Source organism: Meles meles, chromosome Y (assembly GCF_922984935.1).
Source record: "Meles meles chromosome Y, mMelMel3.1 paternal haplotype, whole genome shotgun sequence".
NCBI lineage: Eukaryota > Metazoa > Chordata > Mammalia > Carnivora > Mustelidae > Meles > Meles meles.
This window is the reverse complement of record NC_060088.1, coordinates 1,520,126-1,543,500: the sequence shown is the minus strand read 5'-3', so window position 1 is coordinate 1,543,500 and position 23,375 is coordinate 1,520,126. Positions and strand designations below refer to the sequence as shown.

The 23,375-nt window shown below is 47.3% G+C and overlaps 2 protein-coding genes and 1 long non-coding RNA gene across 5 annotated transcripts in view; 2 read left to right on the top strand and 1 right to left on the bottom strand.

Moving 5' to 3' along the window:
- LOC123935815 (arylsulfatase L-like) overlaps positions 1-14,090 on the top strand; it is a 20,120-nt gene extending 6,030 nt beyond the window's left edge. For both annotated transcript variants that reach the window (XM_045996612.1, XM_045996611.1), the window contains 7 exons: positions 1,240-1,362; positions 3,839-4,262; positions 5,377-5,513; positions 7,553-7,687; positions 8,389-8,551; positions 9,959-10,080; positions 13,330-14,090. In XM_045996612.1, coding sequence (XP_045852568.1) covers positions 1,240-1,362; positions 3,839-4,262; positions 5,377-5,513; positions 7,553-7,687; positions 8,389-8,551; positions 9,959-10,080; positions 13,330-13,709 — 1,484 coding nt within the window. In that variant the 3' untranslated portion in view covers positions 13,710-14,090. The remainder of the gene's footprint in view (positions 1-1,239; positions 1,363-3,838; positions 4,263-5,376; positions 5,514-7,552; positions 7,688-8,388; positions 8,552-9,958; positions 10,081-13,329) is intronic.
- LOC123935817 lies at positions 4,230-16,767 on the bottom strand. 2 transcript variants are annotated; one of them, XR_006817023.1, is made up of 5 exons: positions 16,652-16,767; positions 6,921-7,003; positions 5,940-6,051; positions 4,788-4,910; positions 4,230-4,343 (listed from the first exon to the last, which is right to left on the bottom strand). It is a non-coding gene; the product is annotated as an uncharacterized LOC123935817 (long non-coding RNA). The 2 variants fall into 2 exon arrangements; XR_006817022.1 differs by lacking the exon at positions 16,652-16,767 and adding an exon at positions 16,480-16,564.
- Positions 15,055-23,375, top strand: part of LOC123935816 (arylsulfatase D-like) — a 20,915-nt gene continuing 12,594 nt past the window's right edge. Inside the window, exons 1-3 of the mRNA XM_045996613.1 lie at positions 15,055-15,197; positions 16,738-16,887; positions 22,536-22,657. Coding sequence (XP_045852569.1) covers positions 15,172-15,197; positions 16,738-16,887; positions 22,536-22,657 — 298 coding nt within the window. The 5' untranslated portion in view covers positions 15,055-15,171. The remainder of the gene's footprint in view (positions 15,198-16,737; positions 16,888-22,535; positions 22,658-23,375) is intronic.

Here is a 23,375-nt window from a genome sequence, read left to right as displayed (position 1 = left end):
GTCTTTGGTATCCTTCTGCCCTTTGGCCCTAAAGATAAGGAACCCCCATATCAAGGGTTATCTCCTTTAGTTAAAGATTTGTAGATGTTAACCATTTCTTTAAAAACCTTCACAGAAACACTTAAACTAGGGGACTAGTGTTTGAATTACTGGGGATTGCCCTGGCCATGTGACATACCAGACTCTCACAGACTCTCCTATGTATGGGTCCCTGGCATCTTCTCATACCCCAGGGAAGACCGAATTCTGACATAACGTAAATTTATGTTCCACTCCTCTTCCACTCAACCAGATGTATGCTCAAAGCTTTGGAAAATCTCAGAATGAATTCTCCAAGTTCCCAGAGGATGATGGTTGAGATATGTTCAGTCTTGGAGCCAAGTAGATCTTCTCTAGTTAAGACTGAGCTGCATTCAGAAAATCAGTCTAGGAGGTACAGAGCATCTTTCTAGTTAGTGGTTCTTGGCTGTATACTCCAGAGCATTAGAAAAATATTTAACCTATGTTTTTAGACACTTGAATAATTGAGTGAATCGAGTTGCATAAGATACCAGGGTCAGTGTGAATTATATCCATGCCTCCCTACTGTGTTAGCATACATAGATCATCTGGGGCATTTTGTAACCATTCCAAATCCCAAATTCCCCCCCCCCCAACCAATTACAATCACAATCTCTGGGGAGGCACCTGATTGGCTCAGTTGGCTAAGCATCTGACTCTTGGTTTCAGCTCAGGTCACAGTCTCAGGGTCGTAAGATTGAGCTCCCCGTTGGACCCCACTTTCAGTCTGGAGTCTGCATGAGAGTATCTCTTCCTCCCTCAACCCTCTGCCTTTCCCCCTGCCTCTCTCCCTAAAATAATTAATTAATTAATTAATTAATTATTAAAATCTTATAAAATAAAATCACAAGCTCTGGATTGACAACCAGGTCTCAGAATATTTTCAAGCTCCCCAAATGATTCCAAAGTCCAGATAAGTTGGAAAATCTTTGGATTGTATCAAGAGTCTGGTGCAATTATAAAAACCATTTTTAATTCTCTTTCCTTTTTCACTTAATTCTCCTTGTGTTTATAACCTTCACAGAATAGTTCTTCTACAAGAGAGTTATTCTTGCTAAGTTCTCAATTAATGTTTCACAGCATATTTTAAATGAAAAAAATCATCATTATTATCATTATCATTATTATTAACGTGTCATTGTCGGATGGTAACTTTTCTTTGAAAATGGTTCCCCAAAGGTATGGTTTCCAGTGATGGTTATCGAGTTCTTCAGTGGACCGGAGCATCTGGAGGGCTCCCAACCAATGAGACAACTTTTGCAAAAATATTAAAAGACAGAGGATATGCCACTGGGCTAATAGGTATGTGTATTTTTTAAGTATTGAGTACCTTTCCTTTATATGGAGAGTGTAGTCAACCAGAAACCTTGGGAATGAAATTATTTTGATGTGGTGGGATTGTCCACCAGGCAGAAAGCTCCATGAATGCAGGAATGACCTAAGTATCCAGAATGCCTTGTGTGAAGTAGATGCTGAAGATAATAAGCTTAATGAAACACCTGGCATTTCCTAGTATTTGCTGATGCACCATGATGGGGAAAAAAAAAAAAAAGGGACATTTTTTTCTAATGTCAACAAGTTACCAACAATTTCTGTAATGTTTTCCCTAAATTCTGCACAGAAATGGGGCTATAGGGCTTAGTACTTCCCTGCTTTATAAAGAGCGTGCTTATCTTTCTATATGTCAACAAACCATGTCATGTACAAAGTGAAGCACAATTAAGGACAGTCGTTTCTTGAGAGGGGACCAAGCTGTCATTGTTGCTATCATGGTACAGTGATAATTTTTATTAAACAGTGACATTTGCTGATCATAAACAGCAAGACTTGCTGATACACTGAATATCCAATGCAATAGACTTATAATTTTTTTGAGATAGAAGTCTATTCTCATGGAACACTTCTTGGAAAATCTCATAAAGTTTTCTGGATGAGAGATGGCCATTTGGGGGTGGTGGGAAGACACAAAGGTCTCTATCAATGCTCTACTAGTGACAAGGGGAAGATAAGCATCTGCCGTTGATTGAACTTGAAACCTGTGCTCTGTAGAACCTCTGACCGACCATGACCCTGACTACCATTACAGCATTTTAACAAAAAGAGGGACAATTCCAGAGTCAGGCAATTGTTCACCAACACTGAGAACAGCAGATTGTTTTCTAGAACTATGTGAGCACTCTGTGCCTTCCTTACTGCTCAGTCACAGACCTTTGCGAATTTAGCTACAGTAGATTGAATAACAGTCTCCAAAGATATCATGTCCTACACAATAGAAGCTAAAAAATTATTACCTTATATGGAGAAACGGTCTTTGTAGATGTTGTTAAATGAAGGATCTTGAGATGAGGAGATTTTCCTGGATTACCCAGGGGAGCTTTATATGCAAGGTTAAGACTCCTTTTAAGACAGACATAGATGTCAAAAAATGGGCAAAAGACATGAACACACACGTCTCCAAAGAAGATGTACAAATGGCTAACAGACACATGACAAAATGTTCATCATCACTAGCCATCAGGGAGATTCATATCAAAACCACATGGAGATACCACCTGACACCAGTTAGAATGGCCAAAATTAGCAAGACAGGAAACAACGTGTGTTGGAGAGGATGTGGAGAAAGGGGAACCCTCTTACACTCCTGGTGGGAATGCAAGTTAGTGCAGCCACTTTGGAGAACAGTGTGGAGACTCCTCAAGAAATTAAAAATAGAGCTTCCCTATGACCCTGAAATTGCACTACTGGGTATTTACCCCAAAGATGCAGATGTAGTGAAAAGAAGAGCCATCTGTACCCCAATGTTTATAGCAGCAATGGCCACGGTCGCCAAACTGTGTTAAGAACCAAGATGCCCTTCAATGGACAAATGGATAAGGAAGATGTGGTCCCTATACACGGTGGAGTATTACGCCTCCATCAGAAAGGATGAATACCCAACTTTTGTAGCAACATGGACGGGACTGGAGGAGATTATGCTGAGCGAAATAAGTCAAGCAGAGAGAGTCAAATATCATATGGTTTCACTTATTTGTGGAGCATAACAAATAACATGGAGGACATTGGGAGATGGAGAGGAGAAGGGAGTTGAGGGAATTTGAAAGGGGAGATGAACTATGAGAGACTGTGGACTCTGAAAAACAACCTGAGGGTTTTGATGGGGTGGGGGGTGGGAGGTTGGGTGAGCTGGGTGGTGGGTATTACAGAGCGCATGTATTGCATGGAGCACTGGGTATGGTGCATAGACAATAAATTTTGGAACACTGAAAATTAAAATAAATTAAATTAAAAAAGAAAGACAGACATAGAGGGATATATGACACAGAAGGGCGGAAGGCAGTGTGGGCCACAGAAGCAGAGTGGGAGGGATATGACCACAAGTGAAGGAACTCTTGGTGCCCCCAGAAGTAGAAGAGGCAGGAAAGATCCTCCCCAGGAGCCTACAGAGGGAGCACAGTCCTGTCAAACCTTGATCCTGGGCTTCCAGCCTCAGAACTGTGGGAACATAAATTCCTATTGTTTGAAGGAACCACACTAATGGTAATTTGTTCCAGTAGCACAGGAAACAACGTACCACATAATGCTGCCACACCGGCGCCTCACTGCTCTGAAACAGTGCTAAGCCAGGCTGTGGTTGAAACAGCCGTGAACACTACCCACATCTTTGTACTTCCCCACCCCATTCGTGCGTGCGGCAGAACATCTAGAAGAGGACAAGCCTGCAATACCTATTACCCAATGACCAGCCGGTTGTGACATGGGAATCTTCTTTGCCTTTCAGGAAAATGGCATCTGGGCCTCAACTGTGACTCTTCCAATGATCACTGCCACCACCCCATCAGCCACGGATTTGACCATTTCTACGGAATGCCGTTTTCCATGATGGGAGATTGCGTCCACTGGGAACTGTCGGAGAAGCGTGCAGGCATGGAGCACAAACTCCACGTCTGCTTCCAAATCATGGCCTTCGCTGCCCTCACTCTGACCGTGGGGAAACTCACCCATCTGACATCGGGCTCATGGACACCGGTCATCTGGTCAACCATGGCCGCCATCTTGCTCTTTGTGACCTCCTGCTTCATAGGGGTCCTGATTGTTCATGCTGACTGCTTTCTGATGAGAAACCACACCATCACGGAGCAGCCCATGCACTTTCAAAGGATGATGCCTCTGGTTCTCAAAGAGGTCTCGTCCTTTGTCCAAAGGTGAGCATCAAAGGGCTAGCTTCATCCTAGTGCTCTGATCCATGATGAAAATGCATTTCAAAAAGTCTTTCCACTTTCTTTCTGTAATGGAGATAGGAATGGTGAACTCATTCTGGCTCAGGAAGATATTTTTGGTAAAATGTGTTAGAAATGTTGTTCCATTGAGCCAAGTTGATGGTGCCAATTGAAACAGGTGACAGGGCGGTTGAAATTTGCTGTTGTCTCCCAATCCCTGGAGCCAGTCCCATTATGTAAGCAGCTACTGATCACCTCGGACCATATTTAACTAACAAAACAAACTGAATTACCTGAAGACTTACAATAAATATAAATATTTGTAAAGCTCTATCATCAGAACTAAGTTGTCCCGTTGCTAACTCTATCCTAAATGTAAATTTGAATAATAAAGGCACTTACTATGTCAGAGTTAAGAGGGGCAAGATATAAAACTACATCACACAGAGCCAGTTCCATGCTCCCCAAGTGTTTCTGTAAAGAGGCAGACACCACAGAACCCCAATTCACCTGGTGGAGATGAGGTTGTGATCCTATTCCAGAACATTCTTTTCATGGGCTTGCCTAACAGAGGTCAGAAATGATGCTGATAATTACTGTCGAAGATGGAGAGAGGAACAGATGAGGCACCACCTAGATGGGGCACAATCAAATTGAAATTAATAACCTAATACTTGCCATTTTTAAAGTGTGTTTTAAAATAACCATGGCGTATCCTAAACTTTGTTGCTTGAGAGCAATTAAAAAGAAAACCAGATGTGAAATAATCACTTTATTCTGTATGCTAACGTTCTAAATGGGAACATACACTGAACTAATTGAAGTAAACATCAGATCAGACAGTTGCCTAGGGTTCCGTCTTACGTTCACTTGCCAGAAGTATGTAGAGTTATAAATTGATAAAATTCGGGGGAGGGGGGAACATGTATAGTATCAGTGTGAATTTTTCAACAGACTTTAGAAGGGTAAAGTCATCACATTAAAGAGTAGCAGATAGACTTGTTGAAGGAAATGACAATCTGGATCTCTATTTTGTGTCTCTAGGACCTCAATCCATCCTTAAGTAAAAGTAACTCCATTCACCGTTATTTATTTTCAGGAACAAGCACAGACCTTTCCTCCTCTTTGTCTCCTTTCTACACGTGCACACCCCTCTGATCACTACGGAGATGTTCCGTGGGAAGAGCGTGCATGGACTATATGGGGATAACACAGAAGAGATGGACTGGATGGTGGGTAAGTGCCTTTTCCTGGTGAAAATGGGACAGGTGCTCCTCCCGAAACAGCAGGAAGAAAGGACATAGAGAATGCAATGAGATTAACTGTGTCTGCTTTCTTTCTGCTCATCACACTGTCTTAGGTGGGTCGATTTCTTATTTTTCCCCAGAAGAACATAGATTAAAATCCCCATGGGTAGGATTATCTTGTTTTGTTGTCCCTGTGCATCCCCTGGGTTTGGAATGATGCCTGGTATGACACAGTGCACATTTCTTCAGTGGGTACATTGGATATAAACACAGTGACTCCCCTGAGTCTCAAGCAAGGACTTGGATGCCCTTGGGTTGACATGCTGGTGGACATAGAGGGCTAGAAGCTGCAACATAATGGGAATCAGAGATTTTAGGAGAAAACATGATTTTAATAATCCATTGAAAACATTACCTTGGAGGAAATTGTTGGCAAAAATGGTGGAGATAGGTAGGCAAAGATCGATGTCACAACATGTCCCCAGTGCAGCTTCAGGACAGACTCACTCATCATTGCCACTATGGTCCTTGTTGGAAAAGATTAAGAATCACCGGAAAATACAGGCTATTTTATATGATGTCAAATACGGCATGTTTAAAACAGAATTCACCATGCCACAACTTGAGGGAAAATCTTTTGAATAAAAGACATGCAGATATATGTAATCCAATACATATTGAATAATAAAGTCTGAAATTCTACAGTACAGAGTTAAGAACCCCCTAAGTCCATCAAGATAAGGAATTCTTAAGACCTAGGTCAAGAGTCTTCTCTATGGCTTCAGTGTCTCTGTGCTCCTTGATTGAGATTGATGGCTCTTGATTGAGTTTCAAACTCAGTCAAGCTACAATATGACAACTTTAAATGAAAATCATGGTCCAAGTGTAGATAGGTGGAGGATAGGGGATTTTTAGGAAAGAGAAACTATTTTGTCTGGTACTATAACACTAGGTACATGGTATTGTGAATTTATCAAAACCCCTAGAATGTACACCACCAAGAGCCAACCGCCATAGAAACTACAGACTTCAGTTAATAATAGTTTATCGGTATTGGCTCATAGATGACATTACAACTCAGCTTATTTATAAAACCTAAAGCTGTTCTAAAAAAAAATTGATTAATTGATGGAGGGGGATTTCCTAGAACCACAGATTTTAAGTCTTCAGCAACTGAAGACAAAGAAATGGCTTAACTACAGATGGAACAAAGAAAGAGAAAAATAATATGGACATGGCTAATTTCAAGCTAAGAGGATGGAAAAATGGTCTTCATTGTGCTCAGTCAAACCCATGAAAATGTAGTGTCACCAGACTGGAGGAAAAAAGCAAGACCCAACTCAAAAGACATACTGTTTAAATATAAAGACACAGATGAGGTCGAAATAAAACTTACCCAATAACGGGATCTACTTGAGACCACAGTCAACTTTCACAACACTTGGTCCTCATGAAAAAGTAGATTGTAAGTTCTGTCTCCTGTTGGAAATAAAATAATATGATTTTTCCCATCCCAATAAAAAAAAAAAAATCCCATAGACATGGTGAATTGTGTCAACTGTAAGATTTCCCTTTGAGGTGATTATAAGAGACTTGGAGCCACAGTTGTAAACCATTCTTCATGGATGGACATACATCGCCAATGCCCTTGTCAGCCTTGTTCCTAGACCCTCTTGATCTCTCCTTTTTCCCCTCTTTCCCTTTGTTTAATTGAAATATGGTTGACTCTATACTCTTTTTTCTTTTTTGCCTCCTTTCTAAGCTTTTACTATTTTTTCCTATGTAGTCTATACTCTGTAGATTGCCTAAAACATTTTGGAAACAGAATAGGGTGTATCTAAGGATGTATATGCATCTTGAGTCAGTGATATTTGGGATAGCATGATTTTATTGCTACTCACTCCCATTATTTGTGAATACTCAAGACTCGTTCTCATGGAGATGTCCAAAATGCTGAGACATACACTGAACATCTTGGTTTAAGATAATCTCCATTTTGACCTGCTCAAATGCACATATTGTTCGCAGGGCAGATCCTTGATACTTTGGATATGGAAGGTTTGACCAATAGCACTCTTGTTTATTTTACGTCGGATCATGGGGGATCTTTAGAGGCTCAACTCAGAAACAACCAATATGGCGGCTGGAATGGAATCTACAAAGGTAGAAAGATGATGGGCTTCTTGTTCATGGTCTCTACCCCTACCCTACAGTTCCCAACCCTTCCCATGGAATGGGGCCATCCACCTCAAGAGAGTCACCAGGGACTATTGTTTTTCGTTTGAGGTGGAAATTATAATTTGTAATTTTTTTTTCTTTTGCCCAATGCTGTGGTTTTTGGTCTATTCACAGAATTGCACAACCATTGCCACCACTTAATGGCAGAACATGGTCATCCCCTCAGAAAGAACCTCAGCACACATTTGCAATCATTCCCTGGTTCCCTCTGTGCCTAGCCCCTGACAACCACCAGCTGAGTTCAATCTCTGCATATTTTTGTAGTATAACCGTTCCATGTAAATGGAATCATGCAGGATGTGGTCTTTGGCCGCTGGCTTGCATTCACTGAGCATGAAGTTTTCCAGATTTATTCAAATTATGCCAAGTGTTAGTGCTTCATTCCTCTTCATGGCTGAATAATCTTCCATTGTCTGGATGGACCACACTTTGGTCATCCATTTCTCAAGTGGTGGACTCAGGATTTACGCAATGCATCCAAGGACCGTGGGGGCCACATCATATTCAAACTGGAATTTTACCAACTACAGACACATCCTTATTGGCTGTACCCCAAAGTTGGCAAAACACACTGCCAAAAAAAACATGGCACAATCACATTCTTTTCTGTTCATGTTTACACACAGGTGGCAAAGGGATGGGGGGCTGGGAAGGTGGGATCCGCGTCCCAGGGATCTTCTGGTGGCCTGGGGTGCTGCCGGCCGGCCGAGTGATCCACGAGCCCACCAGCCTGATGGATGTTTTCCCCACCGTGGTCCAGCTGGGGGGCGGTGAGGTGCCCCAGGACAGGTACAGAACAGCTCGAGGAAACCCAAGCAAGTCAGTTTTGCACACAGACACACATGTATGTGAAATGTGACTTTTGAACTGCGTAACACATCCATGAAATGAGTCTCGGGAAAACACTCTTGGCTCCCTACTGTTAGCTAAACTTGCTTCATTGTATACATAGATCTGTCTAGACATGTAGATTTTGATTTATCATTTAGATCTATTTTCCATGCTACATATGTATTCTTTATACATACACGTTTTTAGAAATTTTTGTGCATAGACAAGAAAATTTAATGACTTCATGTTATTTTCTTTCAACCATCCCCTTTTATGTGGACGTTAGCCTTGCTTTAAAAAAAAAAATACTGTGTAGTCACATTATTGACAGTCATAATTGCCTCCTAAGGAAGAATCTTTTAGAAAGTGAATTCCTGAGTCAAAGAGTATGACCGTTTATAGGTAAATCTCTTGATATATTTTGTCAAACTTTTCCTTAGGAATCACTACCAGTCATATATGAGATATCCATCTTAAAACATAACAGAACTACAATCAATGTCAATTCTGTACATGTAACTTATATATATAAATTACTCATATGTATCTACACAAGTATGTATCTATGTGTGTGTTATAATGTTCATTGTTTCATCCTTAGAGAGGTTGAATATTTCATACCTTGCTGTCTCTTTACTTGCACTGAATATCGTATCTCTGGTTGATTATTTTTCCTAATTGGGTGCTAATTTTTAAACTAATTTATATCATTTGCTTTAAAAACTAAAATTGTCTGACATGTATATTGCCAATGTGTTGTTGCCCCAGAAGGTAAAATAAATATAGCTATACAGTGTCTGGAATATGTATACACACAGACACATAATCATATACATGTGTCTATGTGTAAATGAATATTTTTGGAGGTGTAATTATATTTATACATACACACATATATATGTTGCAGATAGATTCTTTTGTTTCCTTTTTCAAGGTAACTAGTAACTCTAAGTAAAATCTCCTTGGCGTTCTGAATTCTCTACCATGACGAAGAACATTAGTCCACTTAGAGAAAAAGATCCCCTTTTTATGGCTTTTCAAAGTTCCTGGTATCTGTAAAAATCTATCCTTGGTATTGACGATTTCCATCTGGACGCAAAGGTTCCTGCAATTTGACCAGGTCCCTGGGGGCATAAAATGCCCATGGCAGCCCCTGCAAATCACAATGCTCGATGTAGGTTTTCTCCTAAGAAGGGTGGAGGAAATGGAAGTAGAATCCCAAGAAACCTCCATCCTGAATGGGAACAGAGGTCCATCTTGGAAACTGAAGAAGACAAGGAAGGGGAGGGGTAAGAAGACAGGCAGGGAGGCAGGGATGGAGGAGGGGAAGAGACTTATTATAAGTCCCTGTGCTGCTGTCCGCAGGGTGATCGATGGCCGGGACCTGCTGCCCTTGCTGCTGGGGAAAGCACAGCACTCCGACCACGAGTTCCTGATGCATTACTGTGAGAATCTCCTGCACGCAGTCCGTTGGCACCCACGGGATGGTGAGTACTCTGGGTGGTCAAGTCACATCTTGGCTTCTGTTCCTGTGGCTTTGCTTCACAATTGGCCCTTTTCTCTCGTTGGGCAGTATTTTCCCCGGATACCAGCAACATCCTTCCTGATGCATGCAGTCAGTTACCTTATCACCATATGATGATTGTTTATGGGGTTTTCGTATGGGCTTTCCTGCCCATGAGTCTTCCCGTCTGCCTCTCGCCCTTGAAGCCCCTACTTTTAGTCTATATCAGTGTCCACCTGTCTCAACCACCTTAACTCAACAACGCGGTTTCACCCTTGTAATAACCATAACTTTGTGGTATAAGCCGCCATGTCCACACCGAATAATTTTTGCATTTCGAAATTTCCTGGGCTATTTTGGCCCAACTGGTCTTTTAAAAGAACTGTAAGATCATTTGCAAGATTTTTTTTTTTCAATCCCGTGGGAATCTGAATTGCCTTGGCATCCCATGGGTCCATTAACTCAGGGAGAAGTTTGGTTATCTTTACAGTATCAGATTTTCACAACTGAAACCTGTTAATGCCCCTCCCGTTCTCTTTTTCCTTAAAAGTATGCATTTCGTCAAGCATATAATTCCTGTCCCACATAATTTCATTGTATTTTAATTGCCTTCATGTGTATCAGGATCTACTGTTCATGTTCACCTAACTGGCTTTCCCAGAAGTTTTCTGGTTTTAGCAATCATGTTTCTTTTAAAAAAAACTCCGTTCTTGCATTGACTGGAGAACTATTATTTTTAAATTTTATACACAGTGAATTTTTGCTGCTACCTTTGTCTTCTGATAACAGAGTTTCCCCTATTTGAGTGGCTTTCCTTCGTTTTTATTTCCCTATTATTCTGACATTTCCTGACCTTTTCTCCTCTGTTGGATTTGCCCTACGAATTGATCAGATTCATGACTTTATGATTGCATAGGTTTTCTGATTTTTTTTTTTTTCTCACCAGTGTTTGGGAAGGGCTGTATATTCTCCTATTGTTTAAATTGTCTTTCCATTCCTCAAAACCATTCTCTACAAGTCTTTTTTAACTGTCTGAATCAGGAGAGAAGGAATACCTCTTTGGATTTCCCTTATTTGAGGACATTACCCTCCATTTTTTTCCCCCTAAATGCCCCTCCCTTTTCACCCATTCTCTTCAATATTACTGTAATCTGGTATGGCTTTTAGTGCTACATTTCATTTTTTAAAAGGTATGTATTACCCCTTTCCTTCCATTTTTGAGGGTTTCCTTAAAACCCATCATTCCATTTTACATCCCAATCTACGTCCATGCATGCCTGAGAGCACAAATGAGTACATCCAGTGTTCCGATCTGTCCTTTTACACTGTGGCTTCCCCATTACGGGTCTCTCATCTCTCAGTCACTGGGCAAATGCTTCTCTACTTTTTCAAGGGCAGTAGATGGGGAGTGTCTTCCCAGTGCTCAAGCCTCTTCCAGGGCACCCGAACTGGCTTTTGCAGATCCACTGTTCATCCTACATGCATAATCCACTTAGCCCCCCTGCTGAAAGCCATCCCAAGACCACCCAGTGCACACACATCAGTACAAATTCCTCCTTGTAGAATGACCTATTCCCTCCCCATGTCTGAGAACCCCACTCAAAGGCTCATTCTCAATGTTCAAATGGACTCAAAGGAGGGGTGGATCCCCACGTGACTAGCTCATTCTCGATGTTCAAATGCAACATTACCTTTTCATCAAGGCTTTCTTGACCCAAACGAATCCTGCCATGATGCACCCAACCTCTCCCTCCAACACACACACAGTCACAAACACTCACACGTCCACCATCACCTTCCACCCTTCACAGTTTTCTTATTTCTGTGGGTTTACCCCCATCTGGCCTCTTCTGCCTCCCTAAGACTTACCTGTCTTCTCTTTGTGCTCAACACGTTTCCTGAATTATCACAGCAGTGAGTGACCTTGATGGGTCCATAGGGCTGTGCTTCGTGGCTTCCTTAGAACCCTGATCCTGACCCCTATCTGTCCTTGCTTCCTGGCCTTTCTGCCCCTGGAGGAGGCAGGCTCACCAGAATCCTGCTCTCTCCCCTCTGGTTACCCATGTGGCTTCCCCAGACTCACTGCCCTGTGGGGGATACAAAGCATGGGTGTGGGGGCCTCCCTCCCCAAAGCAGGAAGCCGGGCAGGATAGGCAGTGATGTTGGGATGATCCACATCCAGGCAGGAGGCCGGTGCAGGAGCCCTAATGGACCTCCCTTCCATTCTTTCAAGGTCCCTTCCTGAGGCAGAGTTCTGTCTGGTGCCCTCCCAGAGGCCGGAGGTGGTTTGCTGTAGCTGGTTCCTCCCTTCCTCTGTCCTCTCCTCCTCCCTCCCTCCCTTCCTTTTCCTGTGGGTGCCGGCCTAGCTGTGGGGGTGCGGTGAGCCTGGGAGCAAACTTCAAGAGAACAGCTGTTGCCATTTTAAGCCTCTGAGCATCTCGCCTGAAACTATGCATGAGGAATTAACTCCTCTGCAAACAGCTTTACGGAGCTGCAATTCAGTCTCCGCAGAAGGCCACGAACTGGTGACTTACAAACCACAGACTTATTTCTCCCAGTTCTGGGGGCTGGACAACCCAGACAGGCTTCTGCTGGCCGGTGGACTGCCACCTTCTCGCTGTGTCCTCGCGTGGTGGAGAGACACGGGACACAAGCTCTGTCCTGGCCCTCGTTAGGGCACTCATCCCGTTAGGGCACTCATCCCGTTCTTGAGGGCTCTGTCCTTGTGATCTGTTAATCCCCCAAAGCCTCCACTTCCTGATTCCATCCGGTTGATGAATTTTGGAGGGACACGATTTCAGCCCATGATGCTGCAAAATTCACTTTTAAAAGGTACAACTTGGGGGCATTCGACACATTCACTATGTTGTGCAAAGAGCATCTGTGTCTCGTACCAGAACGTTCCATTCCCCCGAAGATACCCCGTCCCTATTAGCACTCACTCTCCATTCTCCTCCCCAGCCTTGGCATCTACTGGTGTTCTTTCTGGGTCTACGGATTTCCCTGTTGCAGACTCTCCTACCAAGGGGATCCCACAGTCTGTGTCCTTGGGTTTCTGGCTTCTTTCATGGAGCACCGTGTTTTGGTAACAGGTCTCAGAGCTTCATTTATTTTTATGACTGATCCCATCCCATGGCGTGGATTGGCATCTGCTCAACCATTCATTTCAGCTTCTCTCCAGCCATCGTTCTGCTTCTCCACGTCAACCCCAAGGTTCTTGTCCTTCCCTCAGGAGGAAGACTATGGAAAGTCCACTACACAACCCCAGTGTTCCACCCAGAGGGTGCCGGTGCCTGCTACGGGAGAGGGGTCTGCCCGTGCTCCGGGGACCAAGTGGCCCATCACGACCCACCATTACTCTTCGACCTGTCCAGAGACCCTTCCGAAGCCCACGTCCTCACCCCGGACACAGAGCCCTTGTTCCATCAGGTGATGGACACGGTCGCAAGGGCCGTGGAGGAGCATCGCCAGACGCTCAGCCCGGTTCCTCTGCAGCTGGACACGCAGGGCAACACCTGGAAACCGTGGCTCCAGCCCTGTTGTGGCCGGTTCCCCCTCTGCTGGTGTGATCGGGAAGGCGACCCGGAATCATTGCCTGCCGGGGAGAACTAGCTCCCTCCCTCATCCGGGTAATTCTTGGTCCAAATACAACTCCCCTGTGAAGTTAAGACGTCCCTTTATGTGGGTGGGACAGTTCTGCACCCCAAAACCCAAAAGGTATAAGGAAGACACAGCAGTGTGCCATCACCCCTAAGTCAACCGAACCACACTGGGCTTGTTCAGCCCCCTTGGACCCCCAACAAGTGAGGAGCAAAGCCCCTCCTGCCATGGGGATTTCCATTCCCCAACCGCAGCCCCACCGGGAGGAGGCTGCTCTGTCCCCATCCAGACTCAGTCCCCGTGGAAAATACTTCTGTACCAGATGGGTTTGCTGACAAAGGCCAGGGGAGCACCAAACATAGCCCAGAAAAGGTTTGCCTGGGGCTAGTTTCAAGAGTTTGGGTTTATTAACTCTTTTCAAGCGATGATTCTCTGCAAACGGATGCCCTAGAAATTCGGGAAACCCAGAACTTGGGGGGTGGGGGGGCTGTGCTGGGTATTCAGTGTTCTCCTGCTCTGTGTGGGAGGTCCCTGCATTAGCACCAAGACCCCTGGCCCGCAGGCTTTGCACTGGACATGCCCAGGATGGGACACCAGCAGGATGGGGACTTTGTTCTGGACCCTGCACCCAAGCTCCTCTCTCTGCGTGCGCGCGCCCGCGCGCGCAGCGCGCTCCACCATCATGACTTTGCAAGGCTCAGCTTTAACCCCCTAACTTCATCCTCTCCAAGCTGCGAAGCTGGGAAGTCCTGAGATCAAGGTGCGGACAGGGTGGGCTTCTCCAGAGGCCTCTAGGGAAATGTGAGCTAAATAGGGCCGCCAGTTCTAAGGCAAAATTGTCTTTTCTCCAAACAGATCCTTCAGCAAACTGCCCCAACCCTCAAGTTTTTGGCAAGCCTTAATTCCCAGTGACTATCTCCCCAAAACGCAGAACGGAGTTGGAAAGGGACAGAGAGAACTCTGGGCAGCTAATACGGACCAGGACGGGGAGGTGACCACCAGGTAGACCACCCCCCTGGTGTCAAGTCCTGTGGGTGAGGGTCTAACTAGCCCAGCTCACACCTGACCCCTGCCCCCCCCCCCCCCCCGCCTTGGCCGTAGAGAAGGGGGATGGCATCCCGGACCCTAGTGAAACAAAATTCACATCCAGGCGGCCAGACCGCACGGGAGCAGTCCCCAAAACTTTCCAGAACGTGCTGGAAACTGCTGGGGTTCCTCATCCTCTCCCGGGAGTGCCCACCTGGAGGCCACCGAGACTCGGGAAAACCGGTTTCCAAGATCAATTCCCTCGGGAAAACCGGTTTCCAAGATCAATTCCCGGAAGGCCCACTGCGGCAGGAGATTAAACGGATTGGGGCGGGACGGGGTCCACCCGCCCAGAGGGCTCCGCTGCGTGGGCGGGTCCGGGCTCCGCGCTCTGGGGGCAAGGTCCAGTGCGCCAGGCCCGCGCGCCGCCACGGCTCCCAGGGCTCCGATGGGACGCACCGCGCCCGCTGCCAGGTGCGCGGGGCCCGAGGATACGGCCCCCACTCGGGGCGGGTATGAGGGCTGGGGGAGACGCACACTGGTCGACAGTGGCCCCCGGGACGCGCGGGCGGTGTGTGCGCCTTGGAGTCACCAAAATGCAGCTCGATCTCCCTCTCGCTTTCGCAGGGACGCGGGGCCAGAGAGCTGGAGCTGGACGGGAGGAGAGGGGAGGCCGGAGGGAGGAGAGGAAGGGAGGGCCGGCGGCAGGAAGGGGAACCGCCGGGCTGTGCTCGGAGACCACGCCCCGGCGGAGCGAGGCCTAGTCCCCATCCCCCACTGTGTGGGTCGCGCTCCCTTGTTCCCGCGTCCCCCCTCCTGCACCAGCACCAAACCCCAAAGCACCCTCCTCGCCCCTGAGCGCTGCCGCGTGCCCCCTCGGTCCAGCACACGCCCCCTCCCGCTCGCTGCCACCTACCCCCCCGGAGTGCGGCCGTATACCCAACCCCCCCCTCTCTAGGGCACGCCGGGTCCCCCCCTTGGTTCCGCACCCCCAACAGCACCGTGACGTCTTCCCCACCCCACCCTCGCTCGTCGCCTCCCCCCATCCCTACTTCGTTCCGTCCCCCCCAGCCGGGCCCCCCAACCGGCCGCACCCTCCCCCACTCTGAAACACGTCCGGTCCAGCACCCGCTTCCCCGCCTCCCAGAGCGCGCGGCTTCCTCCTCCCGACACCGCCCCGCCCGCTCCGGCCTCCGGCCCGGCCTCCGCAGCCCAAGCGGAGCCTTGCCCACCCCCACATCCGGAGCAGAGCCTGGCCCCCAGCCCTAAGACTTGACCAGTTCCCCAAGACCCCGTCGCCGGAGCGCTGCCTTGTCCCCTCCTCCCGCTCTCCACTACCCTCTGGACGCTCCGCCCCCGCGCTGTGCGGCCGGGGTCTTCCCTGCCTCCCTGCTCCGGACTGCTGGCGCACTGGGGCGCAATCAGGGGACAGGACAGCACTGAGGGCCTTCCTGGGCGGCCTCGGGGCACGCTCGAGCTGCCAGCCAGGAATGAGGATCAGGGCGCCCCAGGCCCTGCGTCCCTCCCGGTTACGCGGCGGGCAGGGCCGGAGATCCGCGTCCCGGACGCCCCAAATCCCTTTCCCGCGCGGTGCCTAGCGCGCCCTGCAGGCGCCTTGCTGGCCACGCGCGCTCCAAGACCGTGTTGTCACTACTGGGTCCCACCAGCACCTGGCGTGGTCCGGTTACCCTGAATCCCACATTTTTCCTTTCAAAATGTCTGTCCCCTGCTGCTCCGACCCTCTGGGTCCGCCTACCTCCTGTGGGGTCGCCCCGGGGACGGGAGGGCGCTCTGGCAGCCTCTGCACGGGGAAAGGAGGGAAAGCGCGCCCTGGAAGACAAGCGCTCGGCCCTCCGGTCTGCGCTTCCGGTCTGCGCTTTAAGGAGCGCCCACCGAAGGAGGTAAATCCTAATTTAGGGCAAACTCACGTGCCTTCCCAGCAGGCCGCTTGGAATGCCGGCTGAACATTACAAATCCTGAACGTTAATTTGGGCCTTGTTGCTTGTCTCTCCAGGGACTTTTTATGGGGTCTGCTCCTTCTGTGTTTGCTCCTGAGGACGTCCGAGTTAAAAGCAGCAAATGCCCTTCAACCCAATATTCTACTGATAATGGCGGACGATCTTGGCATCGGGAATCTTGGTTGCTATGGGAACCATACGCTCAGGTATAACGTGCTGGTGATGCTGGTGGTCCTGGGGTGTGTGTGTGTGTGTGTGTCTGTGTGTGTGTAAGAGGAGGCATCTGGTTTACGATGTCTTTGAAAGCTGCCTGTACTGGGAAAGCCCCGGCTCATCAGATGTGAACCCCCAAGAAACTATTTTTTGACCAGGAAGCTGGATCTTAAACTGAAATGTTCAAACACCATTGCACTCCGGTGAGTGGGTGTATTCCTTTCTTAGGGCTGCCTGAACAAAACACCATAAATGGAGTAACTTGAGACGCAGGAATTTCTTCTCTTTCCAGTCCTGGAGATGAGAAGTCTGAGATCCAGGCGGGGCAGGGCTGAGCTCCCTCCAGAGGCACCAGGACAGCTTCCTGCCTTGTCCAGCTTCTGGGGCTTCAGGCGTCCCTGGGCTGGTGGCGGCGTCCCTGGGCTGGTGGCGGCGTCCCTCCCATCTCTGCCTTTGTCTTCCCGTGGCTTCTCCTCTGTGTCCGTGTCTCGTCTCCTGTCTTTTACAAGGACACCTGTCATTGGCTTTAGGGCCACCCTGGTCCAGGATGAGCTCATCTCAGATCCTTAACTAATGACACCTGTAAAGACCCATTTACAAGTCAGGTCCTATTCACAAATACCGGGGATTAGGATAGGACAGCTGTGCCCCTGAGGCTGCTACTCACTCACTGTGGAGACCTCAGCGGACCTCAGCGGACCTCAGCATTCACAGTTTGCAGGCTCCTGCGTCTTCCCTCCTGGCCAACGGGTGCACGATGGTGTTTGCGTGATCTGTGCAACAGGAGACAAGAAGCACCTCATTCCTTTTCTTTTAGAAAGACCACTTCGGCAGCATCACACGATCTGTCTTGACGTTAGCAGTCCATGTTGGGACTTCGGCACAGACCCGGGCCCACCCACTTTGGTCACGACCTTTCCAACAGCAGCAGACACTGCCCTGTGTATGCAGGGACCTTCCTCCCCCACGCTGAGCCTGCCTAGTTATACCTGCCGGGATAGACCATTCCCCCAACAAAACCGGACAATCCATTGGCTTCTGGTAGCTCCCAAGAAGTCACTATGACGCATTTTAGAATATTTTCACAGCCCAAGAGCACGCCTTGCCCTCTTTCAGCCATCACTCTCTGTAATGGACTGAATCGTGTCCCCCAGGATTCATAGGACGAATTCCTAACCCCTCAGGACCTCCTGTAGCCTGCCCCTGTGGGTTAAGAAAACTTAAGCCAAGAAATTAATGGAGAAACTGGGATTGCATAACCAATACCACCGCTAGGGGGCAGCACCCATGATTTTTGTTGTTAATGTCCAGTGTTTCTCCTTCCAACTAAAATACAGGCCGAGTGCAAGAAGGGTGTTTGGGGGCATCCTAAAGACGGCGGAGATATTCTCTTAATTTAATGCATTGACTCAGTGATGAAGACATTGAACCAGCTGGCCCCATGGGTTGCAGGGCGCCCCTTACCCATGTAGGGTCCATGCCTCTTCTGATCAGCCTATGAGGATGTGGACTTTCTGCCCAAACCTACTACACTTCTGTGGTCTTCAAAATGTTGTCTCCGCGGCACGTCCATCCACCCCAACACGAGCAGGGCACTTCGCTTTAACAATTCTGCCCTAGCAAGCCATCAAGGCTGTTAGGTAGAAGACGTAAGAATCACCCGGTTTAGGGAAATCTACACCCCGTCTTGGCTTTCGAGGGGAGTTGACTGCACATGCTCTAAGGCATCCATGCCTTCATCCTTTGGAGATTTGCTATGAAATCATTCCGACTCCTCTAGCATATAAGCCATTTTCACAAGTAAGTGTATTCCGTAGAATTCTCTCCAGCAACCAGGGGATCTGCTGTGCCTAGATACCCTAGAAGGCATCAGATACCCTTGTTTAGAGTCACTCCGGTTGCTCATGTGGGACACACCGGGTCTGTGTTTCATATCTTGCCTCGTAAGAAAGGGAAGTCGAGAACTCAGAGATGTGTAATGAATGTAGTCACCGAGGGTCAGGGGAACAGGAGGTCAGGACAGAATAGGGAGCCCCAGGACTGACTCTGTGGCCCCAACCCTGCTTCTCAGTATCTGTGCCATCAGTCATACATCCAGCCCCAGTTTCCCCTGTTCACATAAGGCCTTTGGATGATCTCCACCTTTCCTTCTGGGACCATGATGCAAAACATGGAAGTGAACCCCTGCCCCAGACCTGTGTTAATGACAGAAACCAGTCTGCAAATACATGTGTAACCTGCTTGTTTTATTAGTATAATGGGAAGAAAAGATATGTCTTCTTTCAGGAAAATCTCATACATGCCCTGCCCATCCAATCCTTTTGTGAGAGTCACTGGGCTGTCTCTCAGCACACTGGTACCATTTTCAGACACTCCCATACTTTCCCTCTGTTTTTAGAATAAAAATATCTGATCCCACAGGCCAGAGGGTTATTTAAAAGAGAAAGAATGCATAAAAAAATGAAAGGCACTTGAGAGTAATATTTTGGGATTATATATGCCAGTCATCTTGGTTAGGGAAAGAAGGAGATGACATTAATTGATTGAGAAGCACAGAATTTAAAATCAGGAGCATTTTTCCTGTCTTAGGGTATCTTTTAACAAGTGGAGGAATGAGATTCTACAGACGATTTCTGTGCTGAGGTTGAAACCTGTGGTATTTTTCATTCTGATCCACAATGTAGATAATCATGAAGACATCTGTTGGATATAAATACTTGATAGAAGAGAGATAGCTAAACAGACAAGTGTTGGATGGATTGATGGATGGATGGATGCAAGGATGGATGGATGGATGGGTGATGGATGGATGGAAAGATGGATGGATGGATGGATGATGGATGGATAGATGGGTAGGTGGATGGATAGATAGATAGATGGATGGATGGATGGTTTGTTGGATAGATGGGTGGGTGGATGGATGAGTAGATGGATGGATGGATGGATGGGTGATGGATGGAAAGATGGATGGATGGATAGATGGATGGATGGAGGGACGATGGATGGATGCATGAATGGATGATGGATGGATGGATGGATGGGTGGAGGGATGGAGGGACAATGGATGGATGCATGAATGGATGATGGATGGATGGATGGATGGGTGGATAATGGATTGATAGAATGATGGTTGGATGGATGGTTGGATGGATGGATGGATGATGGATGAATGGATGGATGGAAAGATGGATGGATGGGTGGATGGAGAGATGGATGATGGATAGATAGAATGATGGGTGGATGGATGGATGGATGGTTGGATGGATGGATGGATGCATGGATGGAAAGACAGGTAGATGGATGAGTGGGTGGATGGAAGAATGGATGAGTGAATGAATGGATGGTGAATGGATGGATGGAAAGGGATGGAAGGGTGGGTAGACAGATGGTAGGTTGGTACATAATAGATTAGATATCAAGCTAGAGATAGAACTTTTGTAGCCTTAAAAATAGGTCAGAGCTAATATAATTATACTTACTTGGTAAAATCCTATAAGCCCTTGGAATTCGTGTTCGTAGTTTAGTTAAAAAAAAAAAAAAAGTAAATTTTTACAGGTGGGTTATTGAAAACAACCAGCATGAGTACAGAATGGGTGATTTTTTTTTAATAACAGCATTTGTATTTGGGTTGGTTGCAGTTTTTTTTAAAAGTCCAAGATGAGCAAAGTGGCCAGAACGGTCTTGAGTGACACAGCTGTCCTCTGAAAACAGGGGCATGGCAGGGCCCCAGCAGCAGCCCGGGGCAGCTGGTGTCTGAAATACTGACCTCAGCTGTGGTTTCTGGGCATGCAGGATGGGCCTGGAAGCCACGGCTGAATGAGTACAGACAACAGCTTACACACCAGAAGGCGAGGGGCACTGTCTTTAAATAGGAACAAAGCCATCAGGAAAAAAGCTTTAGTGGTCCCAAAGTGGACGGGTGGTTGCGAATGATCATAAAATCCATGCTTAATGGAAGATATGAGCCTGAGGATGGACATACTTGTCTCACAACCCTCAGAATGCCACCCTCGGTGGATTTTTTTAAGTCACACGGATAAGGTGTGACTTAACGAAGGTGTTAAACCCTCCTTTGGCATGCTCTAGCTCCGTGACCAGGGACGAGTGGCTCAGTCTCCCAGCTTTGCTTGTCTTCTTACAAACGGGGAGATCACTCCAGTGACTAAGGAGTCATTGGATCTAAAGATAACACAGGGATTCCAAAAATGCATCTTTTCACTTTAATAGTCTCCAAAGATGTTACACTATTATATTACTACACTAACTTAGAAGTTATTTACTGGTCTCCCATGCATTTACACCAAACATCCTTTGAACACTGTCCTTCGGCCCCTGACCTCTGTGCTTCTCCACCTTTGAGGATTTTGAAGGATACAGTTGTAAAGTTTCATGTTTTTTAGACAACGTGTACTATGTTCACCCCAAACAAAAGCAACAATTAAAACGAGAAGTGTGGTCTTCAAAACTGGCAACAGCCATCTGAGTTAGTAAGAAAGGCATTTACCTCAGCGTTTGGAGGATGGTCTTGACAATGGTTTTGATGCATCTGAAGTTCTTGAATCCGAAAACCTACACTAGGACTTTGGGATGCCCACTGGCTCCCAGAAGTCCTTCAGTTCACCCACAGCTCCTTCAGGAGTCATCGTACTTCTGTCCTCTATCCACAAAATGTACAGATGGGGATCCTCTGGGTGACAAGGCTTTGGAAGAGGCGTGTGTCCAAGAAGACAGCACCTACTAGCGCTATGACTCAGCCTGGACCTGCCCAGACCTTCAGCAAAGCCATGGTCACGTCTGCGTGCTTCTCCCAGGTCACTGGGAGAACAGGGACACTGAGGCTCCTCTTCCCCATAGATAATGGTTGTGGACCATTGTCCACTCCCTTTGCACCCTCCACCAACACTCATACTCAACAAGGAAGGCTTCCATCCATGCCTCAAGTCCTCTCCAAAGATGCCTTTGACCTTGGGCCATTGGAACACCTGCTCAGTAAGGAAGTTTTAGGTATCAGCTCTCACAGATTTTATTCTGGCCAGTGGCTTCAAGTCTTGCTGTTTTCCCGTGTCTCCTTAATCCACTCACCCTCTGCCATTTAACCCACCCATGTGGAAACTTGGTGGTGCAAGCAGGAAAGGCATGGCATTCCTTCCCCCATAGGACTGGGAAGACCATTTACCGTTTGTGAACTAGAGCATGCTCACAGAGGAGCAACGTGTAGCAAGTAGTAAGGAACCCACCTTTGCAAGCCAGTAGGTTGGTGTGGCCACAGCCTCCTGGCAGACAGAAGCGGACAGCAAGAACTCTTATCTCTACACACAGCAATAGCATCCAGAGAAGCTTGTTCCCAGCCCACAAGACTTCCGGGTGACATAGTGGGCTCAGAGGGTGGCTTTGCATGCAGTGGGTTAGGCGCAGCCCGGACCCTGGGACAAGGGCTCAGCCCCTTTTGCAGCAAGTGGTTCTCAGTCCATGTGCTCATGCTGGTTGTTTTGGGGATGGGTTCATCTGCCTTTACAAGACACCATATGCAACTAATGGTAAAACCCTCAAGAAACACTGATGTACTCTGCACGGTGCCCTTTGGTGCAGCGATCCCTATAAGAGCTGTCTTGACAGGGATGTTTGTGTATGGTTTGCTCAGGACACCCAATATTGACCAGCTTGCAGAGGAAGGCGTGAGACTCACCCAGCACCTGGCGGCCGCCCCTCTCTGTACCCCGAGCAGATCTTCCTTCCTCACGGGGAGGCACGCCTTCAGATCAGGTCAGTGTTGTGGGGACGACCGAGAAGGGGGCACATCTGCGTCCACTCGTTACTTGTCCTCAATATGATCATTGATGGTCGAGATCCAGGGGAGAACGGTGCACATATAATCTGCAGTGACATCCCCTCGAATGACATGAAGACTGCTGTGTTTTAGGTAGTTATGCAATGATTGGGTTGACTGGGAATTCAGAGACGGGCACTCTGCAAGGGTAGCTGGTTATGGCTGACATTGTGTTTATTTGTTTAAATATTTTAGCCCATCTGGCTGTGTAGTCCTGACGTCAGATAGGCTTTGGATGAGCGTGTAGGGAGCTAAAGGATGGTTCCCAAAGATCCCACATCCTAATTCCTTATATGGCAAAGGGGACTTGGAAGCTGGGGCTAGTTGAAGGATCTTCAGATGGGAACGTTATCCTAGATTATGCAGGTGGCACAGTGTCATCACAAAGGTCCTTCTAAGGGGAGAGCAGGAGGGTCAGAGTCAGAAAGGGACAGGGAAGAGGCTGGTGAGATGCACCCTGAGGCTTCAGGAAGGGGCCCTGATGTGTTTGTCTGCTTAAGCTGAAAGCATGCACACTCATGACCCAGCAATTAGGCGCCCAACATGTGCACACACGCAGGTTCTACAAAAGATGGAATGAGAACGTTCACAGCAGCACCGTACGTCGTCTGTATGTCTACATGTATGTTTGCAAACATGGACACAGTTCATCAG